At 43.4% G+C, this 15111-nt stretch overlaps 1 protein-coding gene across 1 annotated transcript in view; it reads right to left on the bottom strand.

Annotated features, from left to right (window-relative positions):
* Positions 1–15111, bottom strand: part of trip4 (thyroid hormone receptor interactor 4) — a 125214-nt gene that overhangs the window by 98290 nt on the left and 11813 nt on the right. Inside the window, exons 4-5 of the mRNA XM_080216153.1 lie at positions 3806–4018; positions 2051–2135 (exon numbers count right to left, since the gene is read on the bottom strand). Coding sequence (XP_080072279.1) covers positions 2051–2135; positions 3806–4018 — 298 coding nt within the window. The remainder of the gene's footprint in view (positions 1–2050; positions 2136–3805; positions 4019–15111) is intronic.

The following is a 15111-nucleotide window of genomic DNA, read 5'->3' as shown; positions in this document are numbered from 1 at the left end:
ACATTACAAGTATATACCTCCTGACTTCACACTGCCTCATTCTATGTTCGTAAGTGTACAAGTGTTAAAGAAATGAACTAATGACTAATTGGTTTAATGTGCACTGTAACAAAAACAAAGAAACTTGTTAAAATTGAATTAAAAATACTATTTTGAAGGGAGATTATGCATTCCAGCCCCTGCAGGGGCCACCAGTCACAGATGTCGCCAGAAAGATATGATGTGCTCTCTTTCCAAGGACACCCAGGCACAGACCTAACCGCAGTAAAAAGGAAGGCAGTTGGGTCAAATGATTCCACCCTGTCTCACATTTCCCCACCACCTGCAGCCTGAACCGTTAATGGCTCAAGGAGCAGCAGCTCTCTAAAAATAATGGAAAAGGAGCGGCAACCTGGAAAATCAGCTTACATGTGGAGCACAGACTCCTTGAGACTACAGAAAATATAGGCAGTCTGGGATTCCATGAATCAACTCAATCCTCTATTGCATTACGCTGGTGCGTGCACCCGCCATGCTAAATTCTTGATGGAAAAGGGGAAGACTCCCACCTACAGATCCAGACACCAGGGCGGCACTGCCACCTTCGAACAGCAAGTCAGGACACAGTAGCATTGAGGAGTACAAAGGAGCCACATCCCATACACGAAGTCCTGACATGAGGAGTGGAATGGCATGAACGGGGTTTCAGTGAGATAGCTCAAATTGGCGGAATATAAATTCAATTAATAAATCTGGATTTATAAGGCTAGTCTCAGAAATGAGAACATGCCAACTTTCATTGATTGCGGTAAAAATTCAACTGGCTCACCAATGTTTTTTAGTCAACGCAATGTGTGATCCTATTCCAGGGTGACCCATATGTAACTACACGCAGACCCACAGCAATCTGGCTGATCTTAACTGCTTTCAAGGGCAAGTAGGGATGGGTTGCAAATGGTGCCAGTGAAATGACACCCATATCCCTTGAAAGAACAAAGAAGAAAAAAGAGTGGAAGTGCTTGCTTGATAGTGTAAGTACAATCTGTAATAATATCTAAAAAAATTGGATAAAAACTTGACAAGCCCCTTCAGATAAGCAGAAACATTTGTGCAAAAGTATATTCCGATCATAATATCAAAGAGCAAAACATCATAAACTGTAGAATTATTCTACAGTTTATGAAGAGGCGGCACGGTAGCACAGTGGTTAGCACTGCTGCTTCACAGCTCCAAGGTCCTGGGTTCGATTCCCGGCTTGGGTCATGGTCTGTGTGGAGTTTGCACATTCTCCTCGTGTCTGCGGTTTCCTCCCACAGTCCAAAGATGTGCGGGTTAGGTTGATTGGCCATGTTAAGAAATTGCCCCTTAGTGTCCAGGGATGCATAGGTTAGAGGGATTAATAGGTAATTGCTATTCTTCTGAACAACACAAGTGTCAGACACGTGCGTACACACGTGTGCATGGCCCCATCTTACTGTCTTTAATAGGGGCATTAGACCCAAAATGATGGTCCATATGTTACAACATTGCAGATCATCAGAAGATTATAACAGGGTTTAACAGGATGAACATAGAGAAGTTATACCCACTCATGACAAGTCCAAAGCTACAGGCCATAAATGTAAGACACTAATGAATGCAATAGGGAATTTCAGAAAAACTTTTTTTAGCCAATGATTTGTTATATAATGTGGAGTTTGTTGTGACATGGAATAGTTGAGACAAGTTAAAAAGATGATTTAAGAGGAATCTGGATAAACACATAAGGGAGAGACAGATTATAGGAGGCTTTGCTGATAGGGCTAAAGGAGGATTGGACGGTGCATAAAATCCAACAAAGACCAGTCGGGCCAAATGTTGCTGGAATGTACAGTGCCCTGGGAAACAAGGTAAGTTGCAGCATGATCCCTGCACCACAACTAAACTCAGTTAATTTACAACAACCCAAGAACTGAATTCAGGACTTTGGATCTGCCTAGGTCGACGACATACCAACCTTAAACAGATTCAACGGAGAACACCAACAAATATTTGCAATTTATCAAATACACAGCAACAATAAATAACTAACCTGGAGTCCCCATGAGTTTCTTGCGCAATCTCTGACTTTTGTTTGAGTCACGGACAAGGATTTCTTGCTCTTCTTTTGTACAGACCTGCAAAAGATACGTTGAGATTAAGTGAGGGGGTTATCTGTATCAGGAAAGGCTGAAGAAGCAGGTGTCAATGTATCAGCAATTTAACCCTTTGCAATTGGTTTAACAAAATAATTGCCACTGTTAAAAGGCAGGTGATAAGCATTGGGCTCAGTTACAGACGGACAAAGCTGGAACAGTCAGATTTAGCGAACAGAAAGAGCCTGTTAGAAGAATAGATCTGCTCAAGGTAAAAGGCTGCTTCAAACATACTATTTTCTTCACATGCAATTATTGGCGTTAACAGCAGGAGTACTTTTATCCAGAGGAGGAAGGGCTGGGGGACGACCTGTTGAAGATAATGAAACGTTTGATAGGTTGGACATAACAAAAACGTTCCCACTTGTGACCCTGAGGTCACAAACACTGAAATGTTGGCTTGGAGTAGCTGAGCTGAATGGCCGATTCTGTGTTGCAAAACTCAGTGTAGCTATTCTTCCAGGTGCCCTTATTCTTTTCACATGCAAAAAGGAAGTTAGCGTATGATTTCCTTACAGCTTACCAAGCCACAGAAACCAACTTTCTTCCAGATTTCCAAATACACATTCAAAGCTCGTCTCCCCACTATTCTTAGAAAGAGTTTGAAAATTATTTGTTAAAAAACGTTCCTGAGCGTATTGAGCTTTGAGTTTCAATGTACAGAAATGGCACAACTTTGTTTATTGTGTAGATGTCACCTAAGTGTCATTATATGAAGGACGTCTTAAAGTCAAGGTCTGGGAATATCACTTCCTTCTAGACAGAAAACAAATACAGTATATCAGTCTTTGGTAGAAAATATCACAGTACAACCACTTCTGCATATGCAATGTAGCCTATGCACTGTGCCAAAGGCATCTTCAGGAGTGAATGGTGCCGTTTCTTTGATGGCCATTGAACAGGTCGTGGAGTCGTCTGGCTTGAAAAAGACTGCTCAAATCAAAACGTTCAAATTCTACAGTATAATAAATGGTACAAACAGTGTCCAATGAAGACATCATGTTCCACAGTACACTCGTCTGACATGCTGCCATTGAGAACAAGCTCAATTAATAAATGTACCTAAATTAGACATTGCTGAAGCATGAGATGAATGAGGTCAACTCAATGTGCTCACACTGTCAGATTCACAAACCGAGACAGATTCATCTCATCAAATCAATTATTATTTAGGGTAAAAATGTCAAACAGGTAGGGAAAAATCAACTGCCTGAATTCTTATAGTCCTACTAATTAACACTCCCCAAAATATTCTTCCTGATGTTTTCTCTTTCTGCTGAGGAGCTGATTCAAGGTGGATTCCATTCTGCATCAACAACCTTACAGGGCTTCAAAACGGCCATTTTGGTATCCAATCATGAGTTCTAGTACACCCACCAGGGATGTTCCAACACACACAGTTAGCAGCTAAGATCAACGAGCAGCAAAGTGCAAATTGGCCATATTCCATTGTTAGTCAATTTGACGTACCCTTTCCTTCCCTGAACTATTTCTTATCTGAAAACAGATAACCCAATGCAGACTGTGGAAGGGATCGGGGCTGACATTTCCATGTGTCTTAAATCAATACAAAGGCTGAGTCCTCCCTTCCTTCCATCAGGTGTATAAGCAGAGAATATCGCAATACCTATTGGAGAGCATTGCTCACTCACCAGTGTTCCACAAAACAGGCAGGGTCCAGACCCCTCCTGCACGCATACAATGCGGCCACAGCCTAGGCAGTTGTTGATGAGTTTGTGCGTTTGTCCTAAGCATTCACATGGATGACGGCCAGGGAGAATGACAGCAAGTCGGTCCTCACCCTCCTTTGTGTACAGGGACAGATACTTTGTCTTCTTCTTGGATGCAGAATTAGCTTCCTGCACCTGGAGTTAAAAAACAGAAGTAGAACATATGGAAAACACAGCAGCCAATTTTTACACAGCAAGCTCCCACAAACAGCAACGGGATAGTTGACCAGGTAATCACTTTCCTCACAGTGCCATGGACCCGAGTTCGATTCCCACCTTGGGTCACTGTCTGCGTGGAGTCTGCACATTCTCCCCACGTCTGCATGGGTTTCCTCCGAGTGCTGCAGTTTCCCCCCCACAATCCGAAAGATGTGCTGGCTAGGAGCACTGACCGTGCTAAATTCTCCGTCAGCGTACCTGAACAGGCACTGGAATGTGGCGACTAGAGAGTTTTCATGGTAACTTCATTGCAATGTTAATGTAAGCCTACTTGCAACATTAATAAATCAGTAAACTTCAAACTGTCCAGTGATTAAGGGATAAATATTGTCCAAGACACCACGGAGAACTCCCCTGCTCTTCTTCCATCAGTGCCGTATGATCTTTTAAATTCATCTGCAAGAATAGCCAGCGTACCCATTTAAAGTCTCACACCAAAGACAGCACCTCGGGCAGCGCGCCACATCCTCACTCCTGCACTGGGAGTATCTGTGTAGATTTTATGTTCTGGAGTGGGATTTGAAACCATAACCTCAGTTAAGAATGAAGGATGCAACCAACCGAGCTACAGATTTAACCTTGATCAATAAACAGCTGTTCTCAACAGAGTCACTTTGCTTTAACCACAGTGTGAAAACCACTAGCTTGCATCTTCACATCCCTGTATGACGTTTTCAATCCCTGCTGCACAGCTTTGGGACATAATAAACATATCATTTTCCACATCTCTGGAGTACCATGGAAGTTAATTAAATCAAAAGGAATCCCTCCAAGAAGATTGTCTCACTCCTCCCAGTGAGGGGAAAGCAGAAATGTCTGAATCTTGGAACAGAAACTGAATGGTGAAGGGTTATCACAAGGACACAATATTGAAATTATTTACAAAGCACACAAAAATCTCCAGGTACCACATCATGGATTGCTTACAATCTGCACTCCTAATCTCCGCTGTACTGAGGGAGCTTTGCTCTAATTGGTTCTTGCATCTGTGTTGGTTAACCTGATGGCAATAGTGATAGAATTCTAGGAGGAAGTCTTCAGAAAGGAGCATAAATTTGTGCAGAAAACATTCATTTATAAAAATCATTTTCGACCACCTAACAGACCAATATTTTCTGGTGTTGTCAATCTTTTGGAAAAGTTTGCAAGGAGTCTTATGGTCAGAGTGGGGTTAATTAAAGGGAGAAATGTTGTTTTATTTTTAAATGAGTAAGTTTAACTTGGCTCGCTACAGCTTTACCCTCTTTGCTGAACAGTGCTGCCATGAAGCTGAGGCGTACAGCCACCTGTTTGTATGGAGCTGCCAATGTTCCCGAGAACCAACTAGCAGAGACTGGTGCAGTCAGGTGTTTCCAGCTGTTTTATCTTTAAGTTGTTGCAAGTTGCTTTAAGAGCTGATGACATGATTTGATAGTGATGTCATTGGGATGTTGCAAAGGCTGCTGCTTTAATTTAGTTTGTACTCTGCGCAAACCAGAGCTCTTAGAATAAACTTGTTTTGTGTGTGTGTTTTTTGAATTTGTGTGTGCAACCACATCTTTTCTTTTTGTTTGGACCCACAACCCTCGATATAGTTAGGGCATTACACCCACCCAATGTTCAAACTTTCTCTGTCAGAGCAAAACCACATCGCTCAGGGGAGTTGCACTTTTACCATGCTCTGACTCAGTGAACAAGAACTCAATGCAACATTCAAAGGAAGAAGGAACTTTGTCTTCTTGGATGTAAAATTACCTTCTGAGGGGGGAAACTGTTTACCTAGTGAAATGCTTTTATGGGCTCTTGGGGAAGGTAAAAATGATACAATCAGATAATAATGATGGGGAAGTGAGGAAGAAGGCAAGAGAAAGATAAAAAATGTGCTTCCTGTGAAAGTCCCAGTTGCAAGCTTATGTATGGGTAGAATAGCACTTTTAACAATGATTGATGCAACACCGCACATTGAAGGGGATAGGGAGACGACTTAACAAATAGCAGTTACATCTCTACGCCAGCGAGACCATATCCAATCACGTTTTGAATGTTGCAGACCCCTTCTTGTGTCATTTATTAGAAATTACCAATCACATTGCTTCAATAACATAACTCATTTTGATGCAGGTCTTTCACAGAATCCCTACAGTAGCAGAAGGCCATTCAGCCCATCAAATCTGCACTGACCACAATCCCATTCAGGCCCTACTCCTGTAAACTCATATACTTATCCCACCAATCCCCCTGACACTAAGGGACTATTTAGCATGGCCAATCAACCTAACTTGCACATCTTTGGACTGTGGGAAGAAACTGGAGCACCCGGAGGAATCCCACACAGCCACGGGGGGGAACATACAAGCTCTACACAAACAGTGACCCAAGGCCGGAACTGAACCCGGATCCCTGGCGCTGAGGCAGCAGTGCTAACCACTGTGCCACCTTGAATATATGGAGTTGTGTATATTCTTTCAAAGAATAAACACAGCTCCATATATACCTATACCACTCAGTCTTCAGACATCATCCTCCCTTAAATTCACATCAGTGTTTGCAGCCCAAATACAAGCAGCCAGCTTTCATTCTTTGCAGGATATAGGAACTAACAAAGATGCTAGTCACAGAGAAATAACCAGTTAAGAGTACCTTCTCCTAGCTTTTAAAGCAATTCTGAAGAATGTTTTGTGACCAGGCTGATTCCACGCTCTCTGGAAAGTCCAAGTCACAGATTCATTACAGCAGAGGAGGCATGGTGGCACAGTGGTTAGCACTGCTGCTTCACAGCTCCAGAGACCGAGGTTCAATTCTAGTCTTGGGTGACTGTCTGTGTGGAGTTTGCAAGTTCTCCCACGTTTACGTGGGTTTCCTCTCACAGTCCAAAAACGTGTAGGTTAGGTGGATCGGCCATGATTAATATACAGGGTTATGGGTTTAGGGTTGGGATTGAACCTAGATAGAACGCTCTTTTGGAAAGTCAATGCAAACATTATGGGCTGAATGGCACCTTCTGCACTGTAGAGATTCTATTATTCTCGACCATATAACTCTGCACATTCTTCCTTTTCAGATAACAATCTAATTCTTCTATCTTTTTATTCCGCAGGTGGAGGTCCACCTCGTTGTCAAACGAGGGGCATGCACACGGTGGGTCGTGCGTGGGCTGCTCTTGGAGGTTCTGGGAGTGGCCTAGTACTTCGTGTCGGTGTGTGTGCTTGATCATGGACCGGTAGACGGGCACCGCAACAGCTCGGTGACTAGCACTGCTGGCTGTGCAGATACATGGATTTGGGCCTGTGTCTGTGGGAGTTTGTGCATTCTCCCTGTGGTTGCGTAGGTTTCCTCCGGACGCTCCGGTTTCCTCCCACACCCCAAAGATGTGCTCTTAGGCTGATTGGTTTACTAAATTGACACTATTCTCCCCTGAATCTGGCTAAGTTAGGGGTTCCATTCGTAGACACGCAGGGTAGAATAGGTGTAGGGTGATGCGGCGGCGCGGGTTCGTTGGGCCGAAGGGCCTGTTTCCCGTGCTGGGTTGTTCTTTGTTCTTTGTTCTTTATCTCAGGCATACAAATAGTTGTTTGGTAGTACAGAACTTGGGTATTGCTGAAAAAGAGAGACTGTTGAATCCTTTTACCTTGCATTCGTCAGGACAGCTACCCAAGATCCTATCAAACACCATTTCTAGTCATCTGTTTGTAACAAGCATACTGACCACACCCAACCAACCCATGCTTGCAAAACTCAGAACATTGTGTCCAACATTAGATGTGATTTTGCAAGATTACACTAACAACCAATTCAAGACTATCAGTCGAGCTCACAATGTGGCTCAGTTATGTTTGCTAGAAGCTGTATACATTCATATGCAAGGCACGCTCCTTGCAAACAGAAAGAATAGAACCAAGCATTGTGCCTTTATCAATTAAAGCATGGGAGACAAACTTTCCTCAAGCCTGTCATGCAGCACTGCATCAAGTGTGTTTTGGAAATGCATGTGTACCACACCAACAGCATAACCCTCACCAACCCAATCAGTGAACTCTTCAAAAGGTTCCAGAAGGTTCAGTAAACACTATTTTCCCCTCAACAAATCGGTTTACCTTAATTATCCTGAACAAACCCACATTTGTCCGTGTGACTATTTTTTTGTGCCAAGCGATTGGTTGTAGAAATTTCCCCACCACTGAGGTTAAATGGACTGGTTTGTAATTGCTGGGGTTATCCCTGCACCTTTAATGGAACAAGGATGGAAAATTTGCAACCCTGTAGTCTTCTGGCACCACCTCCAAGTCTAAAGAAGGCTGAAAATTTATGGCCAGTGCCTCTTCAATTTCTATTCTCCTTCCCCCAATATCCTTGGAAGCATCTCATCTGGTCCTGATGCCTCATCAACTCTAAGTATAGGCAGCCTATCCAGTACCATCTCCTCATCAACTATGAATCCTTCTATTGTATTAATTCTCTTCTCTTTCATCGTAGCCAGGTAGATCTCCCTTGGTAAAGACAGATGCAAATTATTTTTTTTTTTAAATACCTCAGCTAATATCTCAACCCATGCCTCCAGGCACAAATCCCTTTGTTGATCCTTAGTCAGCCCATCTCCCCATTTTACCACCCTTTCACTATTTATATTTCTATTGAAGACCTCCATTGACTCTATACTGCAGAAGGAGATCATTCAGCCCATTGAATCTGCACTGACCACAATCCCACCCAGGCCCTATTCCTGTAACCCCACATATTTACCCTGCTAATCCCTTGACACTATAATCAATTTAGTATGCACAATGCACCTAACCCCCACATCTAGAGCATGGGAGGGAACTGGAGCACATGGAGGAAACCCATGCAGACACGGGGAGAATGTGCAAACTCCACACAGAATTGAACTCGGGTCCCTGACGCTGTTAGGAGCATTGCTAACCACTGTGCCACCATGCCTCCCTTGGATCGCAAATCTTTGAAATATCCTCACAAACAAACACAGTATTTTTGGTGAACAAAGTGCACAAGCTTAAGGAGTTTCTACACAGGCAAGCTAGCTCAGCTGCTAGATAATGGGAGCAGCAGTCATAGCATCTGTGGAGAGAGAATACAGTAAGAAGTTTCACAACACCAGGTTAAAGTCCAACAGGTTTATTTGGTAGTAAACACCACTAGCTTTCGGAGTGCTGCCTCCTTCATCTGGTGAACGGACAGTTCTGATCGCAAACAGGGCATATAAAGGCACACACAGTTTACAGAATACTGATTAGAATGCGAGACTTTACAGCTAATCAAGTCTTAAAGGTGCAGACAATGTGAATGGAGATAGCATTAAGTATAGGTTAAAGAGATGTGTATTGTCTCCAGACAGGACAGTAAGTGAGATGTTGCAAGCCCAGGAAAGTCATGTTACAGATAGTGTGACATGATACCAAGATCCTGGTTGAAGCCATCCTCATGTGTGCGGAACTTGGCTATCAGTTTCTGCTCAGCTACTCTGCGCTGTTGTATGTCGTGAAGGCCGTATTGGAGAACGTTTTCCCGAAGATCAAAGGCCAAATGCCCGTGACTGCTGAAGTTTTCACCAGCAGGAAGGGAACAGTCTTGCCTGGTGATTGTCGAGCGGTGTTCATTCATCCATTGTCGTAGCGTCTGCATGGTCTCCCCAATGTACCATGCTTCGGGGCATCCTTTGCTGCAGTATATCAGGTAGTCAATGTTGGCCGTGTTGCAAGAGTATGTGCTGTGTAGCTGATGGATGGTGTTCTCACGTGAGATGATGGCATCTGTGTCAATAGTCCGGCATGTCTTGCAGAGATTGATGTGGCAGGGTTGTGTGGTGTTGTGGTCACTGTTCTCCTGAAGGCTGGGTAGTTTGCAGCAGACAATGATCTGTTTGAGGTGGTGTGGTTGTTTAACGGCAAGAAGTGGGGGTGTGGGAATGGCGTTGGCTAGATGAATGCCCCACTCATCTGATGAAGGAGGCACCACTCCGAAAGATAGTGGTGTTTACTATCAAATAAACCTGTTGGACTTTAACCTGGTGTCGAGATTTCTTACTGTGTTTACCCTAGTCCAACCCCGGCATTTCCACATCGAGAAAGAATACAGCCAACTTTTCAAGTCAGGATGGCCCTTCATCAGACAGATGCTGTCAGACTTGCTGAGATTTTCCAGCATTTTCTGTTTTTGTATTTGAAATATGTATTGCTTCAATAATTTACAAACATTGCTGAGAGATTCTATGTATGCATAGCTCGGTTTGCTTTAGCCAAGCAGACTTCATTTTAAGATATTTCTGCCCATGCAGCTAACTCTCCCAAGCTTAAAAATTGACTGCTAATTTGACTACATGTAGAAGCAGAAGGCATACTGAGTTAGCTGAAAAAAAATTGACTGCATTCCCGAAGGGTACACAATGCAGGCAAACAGCTTCCCATAACAACTGCAAGGATTGTTTTTCTAAGATGGAGACACTATGTGAAAAACACTTCCAATAACACGATACTGGTTGAAGTATAGTTTCAGTGTGTGTTTTTTCAGTTTGCTTTAGAGATTCATTCAAGTTCAGTAAAGGGACTCGCAATAGAAGCTAGTTTCCAAGTTTGCTTTTTCTTTTCACTTCTGTTGTGTTAAGTTCTGTTCCATAAAAGAAAACCATTTCTCAACTCATATCAGTGCTATCTCCTCATCTATTCAAACGAATGAATGGACCCAAAAGTTACCTTAGATAAAAAACTGACATCATAAATCAAGTTTTAAAATGTTGCGGTAAAGACAGTTATGAGACACCAACTTGCAAAAGTCAAATAGATATTTTGGTGACAGGAGGCAGAGCTGCGCTGAAATGCACCTCACTTAGACATGAAGAGATGGGGACGCTACCTCGTCTGTGTGGGTGCAGCAAGTGCTCCCTCTGGTGTCACAGCTCAAATGCAGGCTTTATTAAAAAATACAGAAAGCAATAGAGAGGATATTATTTGACTAGAAAGGGTGCAGAAGAAATTTACTAGGATGCTACCAGGACTTGATAGTGTGAGTTATAAAGAGAGGCAGGATAGACTGGAACATTTTTCTCTATAGCATAGGAGGTTGAGGGGTGATCTAATGAGAGGCATAGATCAGCTAGAAAGTCAATACATTTTCCCAAAGGTAGGGGAGTCTAAAACTAGAGGGCATAAGTTTAAAGTGAGAGGGGAGATACAAAAGTGCCCAGTGGGGCAATTTTTTCACCCAGAGGGTGGTGTGTGTTTGGAACAAGCTGCCAGAGGTAGTTGTAGAGGCGGGTACAACTTTGTCATTTAAAAAGCATTTTGACAGTTACATGCATAAGATGGGTATCGAGGGATATGGGCTAAATGCAGGCAACTGGGACTAGCATAGGGCGTTTTAAAAAAAAGGGCAGCATGGACAAATTGGGTCAATGGGCCTGTTTCCATGCTGTAAACTTCTATGACTCTATGAATCAACTTGCATGTGAAATTGTACTGCTCCCTCAGTACAATAATCCAGTTCAGCCACAGACCCGAAGAATAACTAGGGTCCATTGAACAGAGTTAACCGACGTCAGCCAGATTAAGGAAAAATACAATCTTACAGGACAGCAGGGGTCCCATTGTGTCTTATCCAATTAGACCCATGATCCTGCATTTTACACTAAGCCTGCAAATTTCTCCCCTTCAAATATCAATTCAATTTCCTTTGGAAAGTTATTATTGGATCTGTTTAAAGCTGTCTATTCCAGATCATCATGTCCTCCCCTCCAGCTCCACAATACAAACAATCATCCACATCTGTCCTCCTTGTTTTTTTCCAGAGTTCCGGACTTCTGACACCGGTCCTGTCTGAGGTGCACAGATGGGCATCTAGCTTGGACTGTCATGCTCCCCATAGTCACCTAGCCTGCCAGCATTCGCCGTGAAGGCTGGTCTCTGACTGGTGCCTGGGTAAGAAGGCAACACCTTGGGTCAGGACCAGCAGAAAAGGTGGCAAGAGAGCAACACAATAAATCTGACAGATTACACAGCTTGAACCAAAACACAAGCTCCCAATTTATCATTTTCAAATTTATTGAAATGGTGCAGTTAGGGGCAACCAATATTGCAACCAAATTAACAAAAAAGGATAGGACTATCTCATCTCAAACTTATTCTGCCTTACAATGTTCAAAGCACAGCACCCAACGTTTTCTTGTCACATCTCTTTTAACAGTAGACATAAAAGGTAAAAACAGCAACACAGTGGCATAGTGATTCGCACAACTGCCTCACAGTGCCAGGGACCCAGGGTTCAATTCTGGCCTTGGATCACTGTCTGTGTGAAATTTGCATGTTTTCCCCGCGCATTTCCTCCAGGTGCTCTGGTTTCCTCCCATGGTCCAAAAACGTGAAGGTTAGATGGGTTGGCCATGTTAAATTGCCGCTTAGGGTGATTCATGGGGTAGATGCATAGGGTGGGCCTGGTTACGATGGCAGAGAATCAGTGCAGACCAGTTGGGCCGAATGGCCTCCTTTTGTACTGTAGGGATTCTATGATGAATTTAGATAACTGGATTTTACAGATAACAGAGGTTCCAGTTAGATATAATGATGGTTTTTCCATAATCAGGTACCATAAATTTTCAAAAAGGTACACTAAAATATCAATTTTAGGTGAAGTTTTAAAAAAGAAAAATAAACAGAAAGAACAATCAAAATCTATCTTTGCTGTGGTTCTGGCATCAGAATTTAATGGTGTTTTCCATTGATTTCAACACTCTCAGTAGGGTGCTTCTACTTGCAATTCTCACAGGATGCAACACACTTTTAAAAGTTGAGGGAAATTCTCATTTAATGTTGAAAATATTTACACAAATTTAGGAAAAAAGTGGAAATTCAGTAGACTAGGAGAATTCTAAAGATCAAAAAGCATATACAGGGTAATGACATACAAAAAAGGAATATGACAAAACTTACAAGTCAAAAGCAAAACTTTACATAAATAGATTAAAGAAAGTGTGTAAAATAATGTGGGCTTATTAAAGATAGATACAGACATGGCTATAAATGAATAATAAGGGAATGGCATAATGGTAATAGAAAAAAATTATGGGATTTAAGATAGACAAACCAATAACACAATGGTTTCTACCTCAATGGAAACCATAGTGTTATAGGTTTATCTACCTCAATACTAAATGGAATAGGTTGGGAAATTGCAAGTGCCCTAAACATAACTTTCCAAAGGTTCAGGAAACGTGCTTAAGGAGTAATAACTGCAATTATCACTCCGTTACATAAGAACATAAGAAATAGGAGCAGGAGTAGGCCATCTAGCCCTTTGAGCCTGCCCCGCCATTCAATAAGATCATGGCTGATCTGTCGTGTCTCAGTTCCACATTCCCGCCCTCTCCCCATAACCCTTAATCCCCTCGCTTATCAAAAACCCATCAACCCGCATCTTAAAAATATTTAGCAAGGCAGCCTCCACCACCTCAAAGGGCAGAGAATTCCAGAGATTCACCACCCTTTGAGTGAAGAAGTTCTTCCTCAACTCCGTTCTAAACCGCCCCCCCTTTATCTTGAGGCTGTGCCCCCTAGTCCTACTGTCCTTTCTGAGCAGGAAGAGTCTCTCCACCTCTATCCTATCCATCCCATTCATCATCTTACATGTCTCAATGAGATCTCCCCTCATTCTTCTAAACTCTAACGAGTACAAGCCTAGTTTATCCAGCCTCTCCTCATAGCTCAACTCCGGCATCAGCCTAGTAAACCTCCTCTGCACTCCCTTCAAGGCCAAAATATCCTTGCGTAAGTACGGCAACCAAAACCGCACACAGTACTCCAGCTGCAGCCTCACCAACACCCTATACAGCCGCAGCAAGACCTCCCTACTTTTATATTCAATCCCCCTCGCTATGAAGGCCAGCATCCCATTAGCCTTCCTGACCACCTGCTGCACCTGCAGGCTGGGTTTTTGCGACTCATGCACAAGGACCCCGAGGTCCCTCTGCACCGTCGCCTGCTGCAGTTTTTCGCCACGTAAGTAATAATCCTTCCTACCATTATTCCTACCAAAGTGGACCACCTCGCACTTGCCAACATTAAATTCCATTTGCCAGTTCCTGGCCCATTCGCCCAGCCTATCTACATCCTTCTGCAGACTCTCTACATCCTCCGCGCAATTTGCCATTCCACCAATCTTGGTGTCATCAGCAAATTTCGACACCCTACACTCTGTTCCCTCCTCCAGATCATCTATATAAATGGTAAATAGCTGAGGCCCCAGCGCCGACCCCTGGGGCACTCCACTAGTCACCAACCGCCAATCCGAATAGCACCCGTTAACCCCCACTCTCTGCCTCCTATTTGACAACCAATCCTCTATCCACGCTAACACCCTACCCCCAACTCCATGCCCCCTTACCTTCTGCAATAATCTCTCGTGAGGTACCTTGTCAAACGCCTTCTGAAAATCCAGAAAGACCACATCCACCGGCTCTCCTCTATCCACCGCCCTAGACACATCCTCATAGAACTCCAATAAATTTGTCAGATGCGACTTCCCCTTAACAAAACCGTGCTGCGTCTGCTCTATCAAGCAATTCCCCTCAAGATGCCTCACTATTTCCTCCTTGATGACGGATTCTAACTTTTTACCTACAACAGACGTTAAACTAACCGGCCTATAATTCCCTGCACCCTGGCACCCTTCTTAAACAACGGCGTAACATTAGCCATTTTCCAATCTTCCAGCACTTCCCTGGAATCCAGCGGCGTTTGGAAAATAACCACCAAGGCATCCACTATCACTTCCGCCATTTCTTTCAGAACCCTCGGATGCATTCCATCCGGTCCTGGGGACTTGTCCAGAATCAGTCCCTCCAGTCTGTCGAGCACCACCTCTCTAGTAACAATAATGTCATTGACACCCTCCAGTTCTACCACCTTTCCATCGCTAACACCTGGCAAATTATTCACGTCTTCCTCCGTGAAGACTGAAACAAAAATGTTATTCAAGACCTCAGCCATTTCCCCATCCCCTACCACTAAGTCCTCCTTCTCATCCTCTAA

The sequence above is a fragment of the Carcharhinus amblyrhynchos genome, chromosome 32 (assembly GCF_965287045.1).
Source record: "Carcharhinus amblyrhynchos chromosome 32, sCarAmb.v2.hapA, whole genome shotgun sequence".
Taxonomy (NCBI): domain Eukaryota; kingdom Metazoa; phylum Chordata; class Chondrichthyes; order Carcharhiniformes; family Carcharhinidae; genus Carcharhinus; species Carcharhinus amblyrhynchos.
The sequence above is the reverse complement of the archived record's forward strand: the minus strand, read 5'-3'. Positions and strand labels throughout refer to the sequence as shown.